This window comes from Cupressus sempervirens, chromosome 10, assembly GCF_028749045.1.
Source record: "Cupressus sempervirens isolate cs-2001-9-10 chromosome 10, ASM2874904v1, whole genome shotgun sequence".
NCBI lineage: Eukaryota > Viridiplantae > Streptophyta > Pinopsida > Cupressales > Cupressaceae > Cupressus > Cupressus sempervirens.
In genome coordinates, this window is record NC_143127.1 from 292,770,791 (window position 1) to 292,792,429 (window position 21,639).

Below are 21,639 nucleotides of genomic sequence, written 5' to 3' on the forward strand. Positions count from 1 at the left end.
AAGATTGAATAAACTTGTGTGTCCGACTGAGGGTCCTAGAAGAATGAGGAAGCTCCCTTGATTCCACTTGATGATGCTGCTGTGCATTAAACTATCCCTGTATGTCAGGACCAAGCCACTATTGCCAGAGATGTCATTGTGTTTCGTAGCTTCTTCCAGACTTGTTTGCTGTTCTACTGTTACAGGTGCCCTGACTATCTGATTCTCTGCCACCCTATTACTATCAGATCCTGTGTTTTGCAAGGTGGACCCATCAAGTTATTATTGATTTGAAACGTATTCTTCTTCAAAATAAAAACAATTTAATATTTTGAGATTGCAGCTGCATCGCAACTAAGCGAAAGGACGTTTCAAACTCACACGAGACGAAATCTTAATTCATTCTTCACAAAAAAAAAAAAAGTTCTGTCGAAGATCGAAGATACCAAAGAGCTATTTTAAAGTATAATTAGATGCTGTTGAGTCAAAATGTGTCCTGTCACTTCTGTGCTATAAAATTTCCTCATCACCTAATCGAGATAAAATGTATCAAAATGAATTCACGGCAGACAGAACGGCATGTCGGATCAAACAGTTCATAGGGTTTGTGGCAAATCATTTGCTGCAATCTTCGCAATGCAGAGACTGTAATTGTCTCTGAACTGCACTTGCCTGCTCTTGTTTTGATCTTGGAAAATTCCCGTTCTTTACTCCGTGGACTTAATTTTCCATGGTTTCAGCCATGGCAACTGTGCGACTTCTTGTCTGTCTTATGTTTTTATCAAGCTCTGTGCGGAGTGAAATGCCTCATGCATTGGAAAGGCTTATGAAAAAGCTTGACGAAGAAAGGGTTTCTGCTCCGGTACAAGAAGCTGCGGCCCGAGGCGTTTTGTCCAGGTTGCTTCCCTCGCATGTTTCCGCCTTTGACCTCAAAATTGTTTCAAAGGTATTGTGTCTCGTACCCACTCTTACCATAGCTGTAAAACTGTTTGAAATGTTAGCATTTCGGGAAGAAATAAAATTCACTAGAATTTTTTTATATTGAATTCTTAATTTTTCAAGGTTCTCAAAAGGATAGTATGTTAAGTTAGCTTGGCTTGACGACAAGAAAATTCTTATGGTTAACTGTGTTGGAGTTGGAATAATGGTGAGATGGGTGACCTGCTTGAAAGTTCGTTTGAGTTGGAATAATGATGAGATGGATGACCTGCTTGAAAGCCCCTATGTTTCCTTTTACTAGTTTTGTGTTATTGCTTGACCTCGTTGATCATCGCCTAGATGCATGGTACTGATTCTCGGACGAATCACCAACTCACAAGTCACAGTTACTACTCATCCAATCTGCTTAACAAAAGAGAGAAAACTAGAAAAGTAATAAAAAGTATAAAAAAACTATTCTTCTCAGTCCGATTCTCAACATTATGCAGGTTAGAGGTGATAAGTGTAGACCCGCCGTTCAAGTTCCGGAGTGGTAGACCCTTTGCAAAAAAATTGATATTGCAATAGGGTGTACTGCAGAAACACTGCATGTATAAAACTATGCTCAACATCTTGAAAAATAATTACGTTAATTGAACTAATTGTGAATACAAAAGCAAAATTGGAAACAAGACTTGATATTCAACGAATTCATTCAGATTGATGTTACATTACCTAGATTGGCTTATAAAGCCATTGATTCCCATATAAAATTAACTAGCTTGTTGGCGGGAATAACTCCCAAGAAGCTAACAAGTAATTATTTATTAATCTAACTATGAAACTAACCTACTTTGAACAAGAATGGAATATTGCAAGAGTTTTGAACCCAACCCTTCTCAAGACTTCGATGAAATGCAATCACCAATCCTCCTTTTTCACCCAAGAAACACTGAATTGATTGCATAAGTGGATCTCCTGATTGTAGAATCTTCGACCATCTGCACAACATGAGATAACATTAAAATTTTCCCACCCCCCATGCACAATGAGACACATTTCCTTTGAAATTCCATATCTCCACTAAGTGTACCTAATGCCTCCTCTAGTGATGCTCACGGGACATCTTTCCTCTAGAAGCCCACATCTTCCATGAGTGTGTCTAACACCTCCTTGAGTGTTGCGGAGAAAATCCCTCCTCTGTTGACTTTAATGATCAGATTATAAAGGAATGCAGATTTTAAACTAGTTCAAACAAAATTTACAGTATGTACCCTGAGAAACCGTCAACCTCGAAGGTGGAAAACTCAGCAATTAATCTCTGTTTACACTTATCAAAAGGATTTAGGTCTAAATACGATTTTGACAATATTGATCTGCAATATATGAGTATAGTCTCTGCCTGTATATTGTTTTGTCATATATATATATATATATATATATATGTATGTATGTTTGTATGTTAACCTTAATCTTCAATGATGAGTCATTCTTTCTGGATCTATGATCGCTGTCCTCTGTAATAGTATGCCGCAATAAGTATCTTCTCCAATATATCCTCCAGTAGCTATTATTGACTTCTCCAATAGATTCTGCAATTGCTGTGAGAGTATACATTTATCTTTGATATATATTATCGTGCTATTGTCTTCGGTGGTGTTATGTGATCGATCTGAATGTCTTTTGTTTGTTCTGCAATGTCTTGGGAGACTTTGTTAATTTTCATCTTATACTTGTGGAAGGAATGGATCACATCCATTCATGGAAAGAGATTACAATAGACTTGCATTGCTTCAAGAGATGACTGCAGATTAGTTAATGCTAAACATATTCTTTGGATCACACTTTAATATAGTTGAAATATATAACATACATAACCCATTAGATGCCTCACAATGCTACTTTTTCAACACTTCCTCTTAGCTAGGGAGGATGTACTTAGATATTTGAGTAGTAGAGTAATGTCAACCATGGCTACTCCCACAGGATGGCTTCATCATGGCTACTCCCATGAATGGGAATGTAAACTAACTCAAGTGTTCATCACAAAATCACTTACGTGATGTCATCATGATGTTCACCATGGCTACTTCCAGAGGGTGAACAAGTACAATCATGGAATTTCTCCCATGACATTCACCATACCTACTTGCAGAGGGTGGATCCATCATGCCTAGTCGTAGAGGGTTGAAAAGGTTTTACACCTCAAAGTTTTCCTGAAGAAGAGTGCATTACCACCTTGCGTACTTGCAGAGGGTGGTTACATCATACCTACTCGTAGAGGGTGGACAATGAGGGCTTGCACCTCAGATTTCTTTCAGAAAAGAATGCACTACCACTTTGCCTACTCATAGAGGGTGGTTCCACCATACCTACTTGCAGAGAATGGACAATGAGGGCTTGCACCTTAGACTTTTATCTTTCAGAGAAAAATGCATTAATAAGGATTGATGCCTCAATTTTCTCTTTCTCAGAGAAAAATGCTACAAGACATTGTACCTCAAACTTCTCCCTCTCGGATAAGAACTCATTAAGAAGGGATTTCACCTTGAATTTCTCCCTCTCGCAGAAGAACTCGTTATAGTAGATATCTCAAGGAATTACTGATGCTGAGACTTCCTCTCAATTAGGGCTTCGTTCTCCAATATTCCAAGCTTGTCTTGAAAATGTGCAAACTTCACTCTGGCAAGTAGCTTAGTGAGAATATCAGTTGTTTGGTCATCAGTGCTAATGTCCTTCATTTGGATAACATTTCTTTGCACCATATCTCTAATATAGTGATATTTGATCTTTATATGCATCATTTTGTCATGAAACACGACTGACAAAAAGCCTCACACAAGTCTGGTTATCACAATAATAGTAGATGTAACGATTGCCCAAACAATCCTGCGAGAAGCTTTCTAAGTCACACTGCTTTTCGTGCTGCTATATTGGCTGCAACATATTTAGCTTCTGCTGTACTTTGGGCAATACATGAAAGTTTCTTGTTCCACCAAGAAACCATAGCATATTGTAATGTCCCCCGTTTAGCCAGTTTGGATATGTGTTGTTGTTAGCCTACTTCTATGTGGTCCCGGGGGCTAACGAGGACATGGACGGGATCTTGTGGTGTTTTGGCCTAGTTGATTTTGTTTTGGGCCAAATTGAGTTCGTTTGGAGGCATTTCCAATGGGACTTGCTATTTTTAGTAAGTCAACCAGGCTAGTCAGATTAATTTTGATTATGGGGTTGGATGTGTTTTTCTGAGCTCTTTCCAACGAACTATCATTTGTGGCATTTCGAGATCATTTGCTATGAAATTTTAATGCCGGAAGTTATTTAATAAAGTAACTTCAATTAAATTAATATTATAAGGTTACTTTATTATATTTTGTATTTATATGTGTGCCTAGGAGTGGGACACCAAATGAACTCCTCGGGTCTTTAAAGTGATAAATGGAAACAATATATTAAAATGCAAATATGAGATTTAATCCCACATTGCTTGTGGAGTGGGGGTCAACCCTCTAAGAGGACTTTATATACAGCCATGAGTGGGGTGTGGAGATAGGGGAGAGTGAGGAATTCAAGCTTAGTTTGGTTGGTTCGATTGCTGGCTTTTGGAGACGAAATCCTCCATTGGTGACAATCCTTTCGCTCTTGGAAGACAGAGTCAAGGGATTTAAGATCTATCAGCTTCATACTGTGTGCATTCAGCTTCAATTTTCAGCTATAGGCAAGATTGAACTTGTTCCATCTCCAAAGGATTATCATTGCAGACATTGAACAGCATGGAGGGCAGATTTGGAGGAGAGATTTGGAGCAAGTTTGAAAGTAAACACTGCTGCTACAGTGTCATGAACAGTGCGTGTGAACAGTGTGCGTGAACAGTGCGCTTGAACAATGTGTGTGAATAGTGCTCATTTTGTGTTATTTGGAGATCATATTTCATACCCTAACTGAGCAGCTATTAGATGGGTTGCTAAATTGGACACTCATCATCAAATTGCGATCAACAGCGATCATATCATTTCCAGGTTCTTCTACACCCGATTATAATAGTTAGATGAATGTATAGGTGTCATAGAGGTCTGCATTTTCAGTCACTGTGTAACAGTCACTTAGTCACTATGTAACAGTCATTGCATTATAAACTCAGTCACTTTGTACACAGCTATATGAAGTTTGTATATCTTGAATAGAGGATAAGTGTATGTGACATTCATGATCAGTCCATAAGAACTCTTTACATTGCATATTTGTAGTAGTGTTCAAGTGCCAAGATATTTGTCCTCGCTATTCTTCAGATCATATTGTCATTTGTTTGGTAGAGAAGCATTTTAACATCTGAACAAGAACTCAGAAATTTCAAATCAGACTTTGCACACCAACTGTTTGACAAACTGTCGTTGAATTAAAACTGAAAAAATCAAGGCAGAATTAGTAGGGTATGTTACAGTGGTATCAGAGCTTGTTTATCCTGCCATCCTAGTGGGTACAAACACAATGAACAGGTGGTGATATGACAGATTGGAGTGTTCAACCTTTAACTCATCACTATAATTTAAGAAGAACCAGGGCTCGTCTAAACACAGGACAAGAGGAACAGGGAAATCTAGAGGATCATATTGATACAGGTGAACAGGTTATTGGCAATATGGGAGACATGAATGTTGGGGATCCTGGAGAGGAAAGATTCTTACAGTTATTAGAGACCTTGGCATAGGCATAGCGATTAGCAGAACAGAGAGCACAGGAACAAAATCAGAGATTGGAGCTTATGATGCAGATGATGGCTTGTCAAATGGGGTTGAACGTTAACATGGGTGGAGGAAATAATCAGAATGGTAATAATCGGAATGGTAATAATCAAAATGGGAATAATCGGATGGGACACATAATGGAGGTGAACAAGTTGGGAACAATTTCGGTCATGTACCCCAGCAAGCTAGGACAGTGAGTTCGAGGCCCATGATTCCCACATTTCCTCCTAGAGCTCCAAAACAGCCCGTACTAGAGCCCCAGATCACTGATATACAGGACCAGTTGAGGAGAGATTGGGAAGCCGGAGGTCCAGATTTTATTGCTGCAATTACCTTTAGGGAGTATATGGATGTGTGGATGAAACATATGCCACGTGGACACGACAGGAACCAGAGCTATGAGCTACGGAAGAAAGTAGGAAAACTTCAGTTACCATTTTATGATGGCTTGGGGAAGTCTACAGCAAGAGCTTGGGTTCAAAAGCTTGACACATACTTTCAATTGAACCCTATGCCTGAGGAAGAATCTATTAAGTATGCAGCAATTCATCTGGATGGGTTAGCACACAAGTGGTGTCATCATGGTATGGTCACTATGGGTCATGCACACATTACCTCATATGTGGAGTTTACAGAGAGATTGATTGAATGTTTTGATAGGAAGGATCCAGAACTCCATTTCAAGGAGTTAGCTCAGCTTAAACAGTGGGGATCATTGGAAACATACATTTCAGAGTTTCAGAAACTTGCAGTATTAGTAACAGATGTATCTGAATGGAGGATATTGGTTCTATTTATGGATGGGTTAGCTGATCCGTTGAGAGGGTGGATTAAAGCTCTCAACCCTCCCACCTTGCAGGAAGCCATTAAGAAAGCTCGTGACATGGATTCCTCTTTAGCTTCTAAAAATAAATTCCAGGCAAAGAGTTTCCCTTCGAGGAAAGATAAGGGCAAGAAACCTTTTCATAGAGAGGCTTAGCCACCTAAGGAGGAAAGTAAGAGGTTGGACAATGAGACACTTAATGATCTCAGGAAGAAGAAGCTTTGTTTTCATTGCAGCGAGCCTTGGGATTTGTCACATAAGTGTCCATTGAAAGCAAAAGCTAAGCAGATGGAGTACTTTTCAGCCGAAGAGTCAGTGGATGGAGATTCAAAGTAGTCATCAGAATCAGATGGAGATGATGATAATTCTTCACATGAGGAAGCATGCAGTGATAGCATGATAGCTCAGTTGTCCAGTATATAGGAGGCTGTCACTTTCAGAGTTAGGGGAACTTTGGATGGACAAAGATTTGTGGCACTCATTGATATAGGGGCAACACATAACTTCATTGATGAGAAGTTTGTGTCACACAGAGGGCTACATACAGAAGAGCATAGGGGATTTAAGGTGATGGTTGCCGATGGCTTCAAAATCGACTGTACCAAGAAAATCTCCAACTTGCAGCTTCGTTTGGTAGATTATGACACGGTGGGAGATTTCTTTGTGGTCAACATTGGTGATCAGGATATGGTGCTTGGGATGAATTGGATGAAGTCTTTGGAAGAGTTTACATTTAACCTCCAGAAAATGGAAATGAGGTTTGCGGCAAATGGTAAGAAGATAGTGCTCAGAGATTTGTCAGATGGGAGGCTTCGAGTGGTGTCACTCAAGCGGATGCAGAGTTTCTTCAGACACAACCAGGTGCAGTGGACAACAGAGTTTAGAGTAATGCCTGAGGTGACAGAGCAGCATAAACAGGAGTATCCACCTGATGTATAAAAAATAATAACCAAACATACTAAGGTGTTTGGTGAGATACCTCCAGGGAGACCCCCGGATAGGGGAATCGAGCATGTTATTGAGTTAGAGGAAGGGGCTAAGCCAATCATCATCACACCCTACCACCATCCAAAGAGATATAAGGATGAAATAGAAAAGGCAATCAAGGAGTTGATTGACATGGGGCACAAACGACCAAGCAAGAGTCCTTTCGCTTCTTCAGTAGTATTGGTGAAGAAGAAGGATGGTACAATGAGGATGTGCATTGATTATAGAGAGCTAAACAAGAAGACAATCAAGAACCGATACCCTATCCCGTGCATCGATGAGCTTATTGATGAATTGCATGATGCATGCTACTTCTCTAAGATTGATTTGAGATCCGGCTACCACCAGATACGTGTTAGAGAGGTGGATGTGGAGAAGACAGCCTTTAGATGCCACTACAGACATTTTGAGTTCTTAGTCATGCCCTTTGGGTTGACTAATGCCCCCGCCACTTTCCAGTCTTGCATGAATAGAGTGTTTAGAGATCAGTTGAGGAAGTTTGTGTTGATATTTTTTGATGATATACTGATAAATAGCCGTACTTGGGAGGAACATTTGAAGCATATTGATACGGTGCTCAGGTGCGAGTTCGGGATGACAGAGTTGCTCTATCTAGGGCATATTATTAGTGCAGGAAGTGTTCGGGTTGACCCAGACAAGATCAGGGCTATTCTGGATTGGCCACCACTAAGGAACACTTCACAACTCAAGGGATTTCTCGGGCTTTGTGGGTTCTACCGCAGATTTGTGAAGGGATTTTCACAGATAGCAGCACCACTTACAGACTTGACACGGAAATATAGTGTCAAGTGGTCAGAGAAGGCTCAGGATTGTTTTGACAAGTTCAAGGAGCTGATGAGTACACGTCTTGTTTTAGCCATTCCAGATTTCACCAGGCCTTTTGAGCTGTAGTGTGATGCCTCAGGAGAGGGCATAGGTGCTGTTCTCATGCAGGACAAACATCCCATCACATATGAGAGTAGAAAATTACAAGGTGTTGAGAGAACCTACAACATCTATGACAAAGAAATGCTAGCAATCATGCACGCGCTAGCTAAGTTCAGGCAGTACTTAGTAGGAAGCCGATTCACAGTAAAAACAATTCATAATAGCTTGAAACATTTCCTTGGTCAGAAGGACCTTAATGACAGGCAATAGAAATGGGTGAGTAAATTACAGGCCTATGATTTCGACATAGTCTATGTCAAAGGGAAGAAAAACATTGTCGCAGATGCTTTATCCAGGAGGCCTCATTTGCTTGCTATTGGGATAGTCATGGATGATTGGAGAGATATGATCTTGGCAAAATATGCTAAGGATAGTTGGGCATTTGGCGTTATTGAGGGGGCTATTCAGGATAGCGGATACACCGTTGTAAATGATCTAATCATCTACAAGGAAAGGATTTATTTTGTACTCGGGTCTGCTATGAAGCAGAAGATTTTGAGGGCATTACATGATTCACCAATGGCAGGACATCCCAGATTCTTTAAGACATATCGGCTGGTGAGAGAGCGCTTCACTTGGAAAGGACTTAAATCAGAGGTGCTTCAGTTGGTTAGGGAGTGCCCAGTGTGTCAGCAGAACAAACAGGAACATTCCTTTTCGGGTGGTTTACTACAGCCCCTACCCATACCATAGCAATATTGGCCACCACAATCCTACAAGCAGTTGCTTTTGTGCTGTGGCATTTGACGCTATGTGCCCTTCCAATGAATGCTTCCCCTCTCTTTAGTCTTCTTCTTGCAATCACTGAAATAACATTCTTGCCAAGACATTAATTCAAGATATATTAATTGTTAATTCAAAACCATTGTCGATCATCTAGTGACAGTTAGAGATTTCATCAATGTCTATAATAACTATCTCATTTCACATGATCATGAAAATACCTCATTATCAGTTGATACAACTAACTCACTTCACATGATTAGGAAAGAAGTAAATTGATGCAACATCTATAATTAACTAACTCACTTCACATGATTAGGAAAGAAGTAAAATGATGCAATGTCTTTAATTAACTAACTCACTTCACATGATTAGGAAAGAAATAAATTGATGCAACATCTATAATTAACTAACTCACTTCATATGAAAATAATTCGTTAAACCAATGGCTATGATCACTTTAAAATTTAGGGCAAAAATTTGAGATGTAACAAGTATCCTTTACGGAGTCTTCTTTCTTTGCTTCTTTCTTTTGCTGGTTGCCAACCTCCTGACCGTCAATGGTATCACCTATGTTGGTGATTGCAACTTTTAGTTGTGATAGTGTCTCCAATAGGTTTGCTCCCCGTACGCGAAGAATAGCTTGCAACATTTTTCGTATGATGTTGGCTTCAAATATTGATGATACAGTGGTATTGGTGGTGCCATGTGACTGCCTCCATTCTTCCTCCTTTGCCTCGTTTCCTTATGTCTTCTTTCAATCTATCCTTCTGTGTACACGGATCACGTGTACATGGATCACGTATTTGGCTTTCTTATACGGATCACGTATTTGGCTTTCTTACTTGGAGCCTCATGATCACCAGAATCTCCTCTTCCCAGTGTGTTACTATTATCATGTTTACTGCCTTTCCCTTAGGGCATTCAACATCCTCATGGTTGCTTGGATTCCACCATTTTACATGGCATGCTTCTACCATCTTGCTTGCTCTAGTAGTCCTGCACAAAGTGGCCCCACTTGTTGCACCTACAATATTGTATTATGGGTTGCCTTTTTGCGTTGTATAGAACTCGACTTCCTGGATTGTTGTTATTGCTATTATTGTTGCTCTCTACTCGGTTGTTACGGTAACCATTTGACGTAGCATTAGAATTTGTCAGTCTTGGTGGTGTGGCAGGTGGCGTTGCTTGATTCCCTTGTGTGAAGAGCACTTGAGTCCTCGTTGCCTTGAGGTTGTATGGGCATTCCTTAATGGATCCCAGTACTTGCATATGTCAGAGAAAGATTTCTTGGCACAATTGGCCGTGGTGTGTCCCTTACTTTTACACTCTGTGCACTACACTTCCTTGCTCTACTTTGTCTCTTTTTCTGTGCTCATCTCTTTCATCGTCCTCATCATGTCCTTTCAAATAATGTTTGAGACTCTCCCTCACTGTCGCCATATGTACTATCCTCATTGCTTGGTTGTACACCTCTATGTAGGAGGATGGAGGTACTACCATTTTTTTCCAAGTGAAGAAATTAGTCCCTCGATGCATCGCCTTTTCTTCAAAACATCTGTTGGCTGGTTGTCTAACTTCCCAATGAGTTCCTTTAACCTACGATGGTAGGCCTGTACTATCTCATTCTTTCCTTGGCAGGTATTATAAATATCATCTACCACTTTATCATCATCACGTAACTTGAATTCAGCCTAAAATGTTTGTTTCAAATAATCCCAAGTTGTTTTGGGCCATACGGGTAGGTCTGTGTACCAATCAATTGTTACTCCTTCTAGAGTAGTTGAAGAAGCCTTCAACTAGTAATCTTGATCATCTTTAATGTTCACCTCCCATATGGTTATGCATGTCTTACAATGGCCCCACTAAATTTGGGAAGCTTCTGCTTCTCGAGGGTGTTCACCATTTTCCCTTGCGATCAACACCTTATGTGTTGTTAGACTCGAGTAGGCCTATTATTCCTCTCTGTCCTTGTGCTTCTCTTGCACATTTAGGCATGCATGAGTCCTCTTCCCTTCTACCTCTTTCGTATGCACCTTGGTAGTATTGGTACTCCCTCCTTAGAGTTTCTGGTTTTGTCCCTCCTATTCTTGGCTCTTCGAATATGGCAATATTTCCAATGTCCCTTACAATACTTTCAAATAGGTTTGCTACCTCTCTTTCAAGATCCCTTTCTTTTCCACCGACTTCCTGTGAGTGGTCAAATGGGTCCATCTGTACATATTTACTCTCCCAATTGTCTATGTCTGACCCCTCTTGTATCCAAGAGGTGTTGGGGAGTTGCAACTCTCTTGCAATATCTTCCCACTCTTGACATGTGGGTGATGTCCCACTTTGAGTGCTTGTATGAGTGTCACTTTGGTTGGGAGGACTAAGAGATCTTCCCACTAGTTGTTGTAGTCGTTGTCGTCTCATGGTATGTTTTTGAACCTACAAAGACCTCCTCATGACAATTTCTACTTCCTTCTTCGTTTGTGTCTCTTTCCTTGTACATTGCCTTCTATCCTTATTTGGCAGAAGGGGCATCAACTATTAAAGTTGCTAGTGGTGCGATGCCTACTCATGTCAAGTGGTTCTTCCTCCCTTCGGTTCCTCTCCTTGCACCATTCTAGAATTTGTTGCTTGTGGCGTTCCCGCTCAAGCTAACAATATTGGAAGGCTACCTAGAAGATTGTGCACAATGGCATTCATTGTGAGTTCGACATGCACTGTGTACATCGAGACTACTCTCTCTTGAGCCTCCCACTACATGTACTCGTCGATTGACACGTCCCATGCCTAAACCAAATCCTAAGTCAGTTGGTCTTCTTGGGTCACTTCATCATTGCCCTCAATGTCATTGTAAGTTACCAATATCTGCTGGTCGAAGGTACAACCCATTATGCTGCCATCCTACCTAGTATTACTTCCTTAGACATCTAGATTTGAACTTAGGCAACGATGCCAAAATGTTAGATGCCTAACTTGAGATGGATTGTACAGTATCACTCAAAAGAACCATTCAACAATATTGCATAATATAAGCTACAAATGGAATGACATCGATAACCAAAGATAGCATGGAATCACATAACACAATTGATGGCAGATATAAGTTGGCAGCATTAAATATTATGGTTCTCCACCTATAGTTGGAACAAAAATATTCAAGCAATCATCGGGTTGCAATAATATTCCCATGAATTCCTCTTTATTAAAATGTTGGTGCGAGACTATTCATTGCTTAACTACAAAATCATCAACAGTGTTATTGTCAATTCCCTTGGAAAGAGATGAGCTTTTGTTTATTGCTACGGACTCCTACTTATTCAGACTACATACTTTGTGCAAATTATTACTCATTGTAAATACTCTAAGATTGATGGCTCATTTGTGAAGAGTTTCGGATTAACATTGGTAGCTATAGCAATATTCAAAAATATTTGCAAGTCAATGTTTTGTGAAGGTATTGAGAGATTTTCATTGTTTAGGAGTTGATACTGTGGGTTCATTCAAGCTTGCGACTTATAAGAAGAAACATGTGTTCCGTTTTCACCTATGCACAACTGAAATTGTTCTATCTTAAGAAATATTGAGATAAACAAATCATTTTTTGATATTGGTGGGTGGAGTTAGCAGCATATTTGGGAACATTCTCTATCAGTTGTTGATAGAGCATTAACTCCTTAACTGAGAAATCTTTTTATCCGCCAAAGACATCTAGAAATTCTCATTTCTATTAGTAATCTACAAATGAAGATATTTAGTCAATATTAATGATCTTTCTTATCTTCTACGAGAGTCTCAATATTTCCAAGCAATTTAGAGCCGATGAATAGACAACATGATGTTAAGAGTATGTAAGGAGTGCCTTTTTTTCATATGCACATTCCACAAATAAGAGGTGGCTATTTTCTGTGTGTTTTGTTGCTTTGGAGATCATTCCAACTGATAGAGCTCATTCCTATGATAGCTGTAAGAGATACCACATGTAACAAACCTCTGTGTCCTGAAAACAACTATGGTAGCATGTGATACTTGTTCACCCCAAGGAACTCAATCAATATGCTTATATCAAAGAAAAGGTCTTGTTGCTACCGTTAGGATATCCTAGATTTTATCAAACAAAGAAATGAAAGTGACTTCTGATTGGTCTTAAGTTACCAGGGTGAAATGACCTTCATTGGAGCATCTTATATCAGGAAGGATATTGGTGAGTATTTGCTCTTGAAGAATGAGAAGTATTTATATCTTTTGAATATTACATTTATTTGCTTATTGTAGATACTCTCTTATATGTATTCATGTATGTATTGTAAGAGCTATTTGCCTTGATCTTCTTTTCTCTAGGGATGTTCTTATAGGAAAAGAAGAATGGTGCATTAGTTATGCTACCAAGGCATTGTAGAGGACATAATCTTATTACCGTAGCTCCAAAATGTTTTTTGATCTAGGATTTCTTAGTCATATGTTGATCATGCTAGAAGATGCGAGTCTATTGAAGAAAATTATCTTCTATGATTGGAATCATGTAAGAAGGATATCTTTCTATGACAAGAGGGAGTAGCTAGAGGATCTGATTAAATTGATCTTCGAGGATAGATGGATACTTAAATGCTTATAGTCATGGGACTAAGTTGAGGGCTAGAACATTTCGAAGAAGAGGAAAATAACATTTAGAGGAACTCTGACATTACATTAGGAGCAATCTTGGACAAGGAGGTTGACGCATGTACTTGGAGCTTCAGAAGGAAGCCAAATTAGCATGAATGTTTGGTGTTGCCAAAAGACATTGTTTATTACATTCACTCATGTTACTATGGAATCAAATAAATACATTTGTGTATGAGAAGTTGCTCTTGTGAACAATGTTGACTATTAAACTAATATTCATGTGCCTAAAGATGGATCCTTTGGAACAAGATATTTTCCATGATTGGAGTATATGAACATGACATGCCTCTTTGACAAAGGGAACAACTTGAGGATCTACATTTGTGGACATCCAATGATATTGGTTCAGAGGGAGTATACCATGTTGAGATGGTTTCCTTGACTTTCAGTTGAGGTACATTATCACTAAAGATCTAACAACCAGCATTCTCACCAAGCCTCATGGTAGAGAGAAGTTTTGTGTACTTCTGGGATCAGCTTGGTACATTGGAGAATTCAACCTTAGCTGAAAAGGAATTTCAGCAATGATCTATTATTTGTATCCTCACATATTCTTTCCTTTGAGAGAGAAGTTTGAGGCAAAAGCTATTGTTTTCACCCTTTGGATTGAGCCATGGTGGATCCACCCTCTGATATGTCTCATAGTGGATGTTACGAGTATGAGTCCATGATTTATTTGGCTCAATGATTAATGGACCCCTATATATATCATTGAGAGGTGGTGATCTTTCAAAGATGTATACCTGTTTAACATGAACAAATTTCCACAATCAGTCATATTAGGGAGATGCATATTCGGGATTTGATTGTGTGCCATATTTTTGCATCAACCTTTCGAATCACACTCTGTCATCCATAATCATTTTTTCTCCTCCAGCTCTTTACATCTTGATGATGGATCACAGAGTGTGATTCGAAACATCGATGCAAAAATATGCATCTCCCTATTGTATTCTTGTTATTATGGTTACTATTGTAAGGTGACGCTTTACGATAGTTTAACCTTACTATTATGATGAATATCATGTGACTTTGTATCAATGAACATTTCATCATAGTTTATCTCTTAAGTAATATTAACTGAGTGGTGAGTAACCATGATGAGTTATGTTGCTAAGATATTTCACAATGGATATTATGTGACGTATTATTTGTGGATGTGCCATGAACAGATATTCTTTTGGTAGGTATCATGTGATTTGATGCTAGTGTAATATACTAGAAAGGAAATTGTATGTCGAATATCATATGACTTGATATTCATGGACATGCCATTACTCCTGGTGTCATCATGATGTGACATCATTCATGATGGATATCATGTGGCTCGATATTCATGGACATGTCATGATGATTAATATCTCTTGGACATTTTTGATAGATATCATGAGACTTGATATCATTATGACTGTTAAGAGATAATCATGGCGGACATTGTATCCATGGATATACTATGATTTATTACGGTAGACATCACGAGACTTGATAATAGTGCATATACAATAATGTGGATATTGATGAGGAATGTGATGAGACTTGATATTCTTAAGCATATCATATCCTCTAATATCACGAGCAAGGTGATATTGTTATAATCTATACTTGGATGCTAAGTTACCGATTTAGATGTAGATTCCAAAGTGGATTCTAGAAGCGTATACAGGATACGGGGTTTTTTTTTGGATGTGGATATGAGAGGAAACGTATATATATTTAAAAAAATATATGAATAAATAAATACATATATAATTATATATATAATATATGCAAAGATACTAGGCAAGAGCCTACAACACAACGATAAATTGTTAGCCTTTTATTTGGGAGGTTGGGTTCAAATCTACTTGAGCTTAACTAATAATCAAATCATAATAATTAATCACAACAAGTAATAATTATCCTTGTCTTTGGCCTCTTACTGATAAAAAAAAAAATGCAAAGAAATGTAAGAAATATACAAAAACAAATCATTTGATAGTATGACTATGATACTTAACCCTTTATCAAAATTCAAGATATCTCAAAATTCATATGATATATCAATATGTGCTTGCCTAACATTAGAGTTTAGTCTTAGACAATAAGTTCAAATAGATCATGTTCAAGATTCCAACAAAATAAAAACTTAGTTAATGATTAAGATTCAATCAATTTGCATTAGAGTCTAAATCATAGGGATTCACAAGAAAGTTTACATCCTCATCATCATCTCCAACTATTGAAAGATCATTTGAACCAAACATAGTTCCACTTATGCTAGATGCACCATGTGCCACGCTATCATCATCACCATCTCCGACTATAATAAGATCATGAAGTGTTGCATCCAAATCCGCACACTTAGGGGCTACATCCCAAAGCTTTGTTGCCCCTTCCTTATAATGATCATTCTTATATGACCAAAGACACAAGTTGGTGTGGACAAAGACCAAGTCTTCAGCTTTCTTGGAGCCCAACTAGTTGCACTTCACTGAATGGATAAAGGAGTATGTACTCCAATTCCTTTCAGAAGTAGAAGAACTAGCAACCTAGATAGTTGTCACAAAACATACAAATGAAAAACAAATTAATTTTAAAGAATGTGTGAAACACTTAATTATAGAATGCAAGTGTAAACATAAAAGTTTAAAACAAAACAAAATAAAAAACTTACTTGTGATAGGACCTTGATTGCAAGAGGTTGAAGATACTTGAAAGGTTGACCATACATGTACCACCATGTGATAGCTCCCATTCTATTTTGGTCCTTTAGTGAAAATGGAAAATGCTTTAACCTTGAAGCAAACAACCCAAATTCTTCCCTCACTTTTTCATGCATTTATTCTAGTGGGAAGAGTCTTGTAAGTGCTTTGTGGAACCCCTCAACAACCTCCTTATCCGCAAATTGTGTAACTCTACCTGGCATACCAACTACCTCCTCACTATGGTACCTAGGAGATAAGGCATATGCAAGGAGGTGCAATGGGGTAGTCATCTTATTCCAGTGATGGTAGATAATTGCTTGCACTTGTTTGCATAAGGCTTCGCTTTGTGTGGGTTCACATTCATGTGCTTGTATTGAATGTTTTACCTTCTCAACCATGGTGTCCATGCCATCATACACACCCCCCAAGCAAGGTGTATCTGTATCAACAAAATGGAGCATAGTCATGATGGGCTCTGTAAAATCCAAAAATATGCCACACGGGCCCACCAACTCTCATTCAAGATCAAATCTCTGATCTTTTGTGCTCTTTCTAAATTTGAGGCCTTCCATATGCCCATTGATTACTGATGACCATTTGGTCCAATGCATCTTTTACCTTGAGGAGTCGTCTCATAACAATTGTACGAGATGCAAAATGGGTCTCAGCAACTTAAGCAAGTTAACAATATGTCAATTGACAATAAAATTATAAATTTTAATTTTTAACTAAATTACAAATGCATAGAACTTAGTAAATTAAAAAAATCAATTTACCTTCAGCAACTCCAATTTGGAGTATGTTCTAAAAATGGATTGTGACGTGGTGGTTTGTCACAAACATTTGTATCTCCTCCCCCTCTTGGTATATTTTCTTCACCCAATCTATTTGAGTGCTAATCCTCTACATGATCAAGTTAAGGGAGTGAATAGTGCATGGGGTCCAAAAAATATGCTTATACTGACTCTCAACTTGTAATGTTCCCATTATAAAATAAATAATAAATCAAACTTTTGTAACAGGCCTATTGATTTAATATATCTTGGACCAATTTTTATTTTTGTTAGTTTGTGTCGCCTTCGGCTATCTTTGTACACCCTTGGAAAGTTTCCTGACAGGTATTTAAGCACAGCGTGTAGGTTGTAGTCGGTATGCTTTTTTTGGATTGTTTTTGATGTACTACGAATTCGTGTTAGAGTTCTCTGTTATTCGCCATTTCGGAAGTGAAAGATCTTCCCTATTTGGCCTGTGTGGTTTTGGTGGGCTTCATCCCTCACCCTATTCTGTTGTTGCATGTAATTCTTTGCTCAGATCTGGCAAATTAGAGCACTATCTTTGACAATTATTATTCGCATTCAAGTCTCTATCATTGTATGAATTTTATCAAGATCTATTCTGTTTGGTGTATGAACCAGATTGTATTCCAGATTAGCTTTGGAAACCTAACCGTGTGGCCTCTGGTCATTTTCCGTACGGACCGTACCACCCCTAATCCTTCCGTTCACCCTCATTATCTAACTTCCATTGTACGACAGGTGTATTCTATCTACCATACAGCCTTCCAACTTAGTCTTACGACTTTTTACACCCACCGTACCACCCCCTGTTTCCTTGTACCACCTGCACAATACATGGTTTTGTCTCCATTATGACATCCATCCTCACCGTACGGCCTGACAATCTCCACCGTATAGCCTAACAACCTTTCACCATACGGCTAACTGGTTTGCACTATACGACTACCCAATTGTCACTGTATGACTTGCAACTGTCCACCGTATAGCCACTTCATCTCCAGTCGTACGGCCTCCTGCAATCATTCGCACTTCTCTCCTCAACCCACATTGCTGTACGGCCCCAGTTCTGGTGTATCAGTTGTTTCACACACGACAGAGATCAGGGACCCTATACTTGTTATTGTCGCATCAGGACCACTATAGTGGTATCAGAGCGCTTTGATCCTGCTAGCTTGTGGACAGTGAATGAGAGTTTATAGCCGGAAGAGGACACATTCCGTTGATCGAATGGCTACCGAACTGGAATCGACAGCTGCTGAAGTTGTGGCACTACTGAGGGAACTTGCCAGGAATCAGGCACAGATCACTGATACGTAGCGACTCATGGAAGAGAGTCTCAAGAAGTTGGTGGACAACAAAATATCCGAAGAACAAAATGGTCACAGTGCAGACTTGGTGTCGGGTAAATCAAACCCTCAGCTAGCACGCTCTCGACCTTCCATGCCGACTTTTCCATGACGGACAGAGGCACAACACGGAGGAAGACAACAAACCCTTTAAGAGATGCAACAACAACTAAGAGAAGACTGGAAGAATGCACACCTTGAAGAAGATATATCCTACAAAGATTACATAGATCTGAGAATGAGATATTTAGGAAGCTGAAACAAAGGATATTTTAACGATGATCTTAGAAGAAAGTTGAGTAAGGTGAATGTGTCTCCATTTGACGGATTTGGTTCCATATATGCGCAAGCGTGGGTAATGAAAGCTGATACCTACTTTCAGTTGAATCCTATGCCAGAAGAAGCAATCAAATTTGCCACGCTGCACTTGGAGGGAGTTGTGCATGAATGGTGGCACCGCGACACCATCACATTAGGGCATGATCAAATAAATACTTATGCGGAATTCACAGAGAAATTGATAAAATGATTTGATGGCAAAGATCCGGAGCTCAATTTCAAGGATTTGGCACAACTGAGACAAATTGGATTAGTTGATCAGTTCATTGCGAAATTTCAAAAACTCTCTATTTTGGTCCCAGACATCTCCAAAAGGAGACGGGTAGTGCTCTTCATGGACGGACTAACAGAACCTCTGAAAGGTTGGGTGAAGGGGTTCAATCTTGCCACCTTTTCGGAAGCAATCAATAAAGCACAGAGTATGGCATCGTCATTGGCATCATCCTCTCGAAGTTACTCACATTCTAAACCGCTGACGTTTCTAAGGGACAAACCTCTGCCCAAGAAGCCATCGTTGGATGAAGCTACCAGACAGGAACTCAGAAGGAAGAAATTGTGTTTCAATTGCAAGGGACCTTGGGAGCCTAGCCACCAATGTCTCGGAAAGAGAAAGATCCATTACATTGAGGTCATGTCCGATGATGAGGACGAACAGGAAGAAATGCTGGTCGAAGATAATCAACCCCCCAATGACACCAACATGGTTAGTTTAAACCATACCAGAGAGAATTGCAGCCTTGGTACAACATGGAGGAACCATTGCTTTGGCCGGTAGCCCGAGGTGCATGGTTTTTTGTGTACGGGGTACCCTTCAAGGACAAAAGGTTACGGTCATGTTGGATAGTGGAGCTACTCTAAATTTCATAAACTCATCTTTGGTAAAGCAAAGAAGTCTACCTACGGAGGCACACATAGGCTTTCAGGTCAAGGTCATCGGAGGGACTTTTTTGCCCTGCTCGCAGGTTGTTCCTTAGTTGAGTATCACAATGGCGAATCACACGGCAACCGAGGATTTCTTCATAGTGGACCTTGCTGACATGGAAGTTATTCTCGGCATGCAGTGGATGGAGACACTTGATGAATACACTTAGAGTTTCAACTTTCAAACAGATGGACTTCACTTTTGTCGTTGATGGAAAGAAGGTTGCCCTTCAACGAGTGGCAAATGAAGGTTCGAAGGAAGTTTCTATGCATTAGATGGAGGCAATTTTCGGGCACGATGATGTTGTGTGGGCTGCGCATTGTTTTATCTTAGCGGAACCTATAAAGGGGCGTCGAACACCTCCACAGGATGATGAACTTCAGGATATTTTAAGTAGACATGATAAAGTTTTCATGGATATTCCTCCTGGCATACCACCTCATCGAGGGTTTGAACACACTATCGAGTTGGAATCAGGAGCAAAGCCGATCATAACCACACTGTACCACCATCTCAAGAAATTCAAAGATAAGATCGAAAGGACGATTTAGGAATTGCTAGAGAAAGGATGGATCCGTCCTAGTTCTAGCCCATTCGCGTCATCTGTGGTATTGGTTAAAAAGGACGGGACGATGCGCATGTGTCTGGACTACCGCGTGTTGAACAAAAAAACAATAAAGAATAGATATCCCATTCCAAGGATAGATGAGTTGCTGGATGAATTGCATGGCGCGATCTAGTTTTCAAAAATAGATCTCCATTTCGGATACCATCAGATCCGTATGAGGAAGTAAGATGTGGAGAAGATGGCTTTCCGTTGTCACTACGGACATTATGAGTTTCTGGTCATGCTGTTTGGATTGACTAATGTACTTGCTACATTTCAATCATGCATGAATCACATCTTCAACAAACAATTGCATAAGTACTTATTGGTATTCTTTGATGATCTTCTTATTTATAGTAGGACATGGGAGGAGCACCTGAAGCATCTGAATGAAGTCCTAAGTATCATGGAGGAACAGTCTTTGTTCGCCAAGTAGTCCAAATGTGAATTTGGTATGATAGAAATATTATATTTGGGGCAATGTTGTCAGTAAATACAGGGTTCAAGTGCATCAGGAGAAGATTCAGGCTATCCTTGACTGGCCTCCACCAAAATCACTCACGGATTTGCGAGGATTTTCAGACTGTGCAGTTACTATAGGAGGTTCGTTAAAGGATTCTCTCAGCTCAGCGCACCCTTAACGGATTTGACCAAGAAGGGGGCTTTCCAGTGGGACAAAAAGGCACAACTCACCTTTGATAAGCTGAAAGAGGCCATGAGCACTTGTCCTATGTTTGCATTACTTGATTTCACCCGATCATTCATTTTAGAGTGCGATGCATCTGGAGAAGGCACTGGAGCAGTACTGATGCAAGATAGACACCCCATCGCTTATGAGAGCAGGAAGCTTACGCCAATAGTACACCTATATTCCATCTAAGACAAAGAAATGTTGGCTATCATTCATGCATTAACCAAGCTCCGACAATATCTGGTAGGTGCCAAGTTTGTCGTTCGTACGGATCACAATAGTTTGAGATATTTTTTGGAGCAATGGGACTTGAACGAACGGCAACAGAAATGGTAAAGCAAGGTTTAAGCTTTTGATTTTGACATTGAATATGTGAAAGAGAAAAACAATGTGGTTGTAGATGCCTTGCCCCGGAAATCCACCATCTACTCACTAGACTCGATTTCAGCTGACTGGAAGGTACATCTGTTAGTGGAA

General features: G+C 39.5%; 1 protein-coding gene across 4 annotated transcripts in view; it reads left to right on the forward strand.

Annotated features, from left to right (window-relative positions):
* Positions 1 to 331: 331 nt before the first annotated feature.
* The window catches only part of CYL1 (alpha-N-acetylglucosaminidase family / NAGLU family), a 373,464-nt gene continuing 352,156 nt past the window's right edge, over positions 332 to 21,639 (forward strand). For 3 of the 4 annotated variants that reach the window (XM_089805116.1, XM_089805119.1, XM_089805118.1), the window contains exon 1: positions 336 to 925. In XM_089805116.1, the coding sequence (XP_089661242.1) occupies positions 710 to 925 (216 nt within the window). In that variant the 5' untranslated portion in view covers positions 336 to 709. Of the gene's footprint in view, positions 926 to 21,639 lie in introns of all 4 variants that reach the window. The other variant, XM_089805117.1, reaches the window with a different exon arrangement.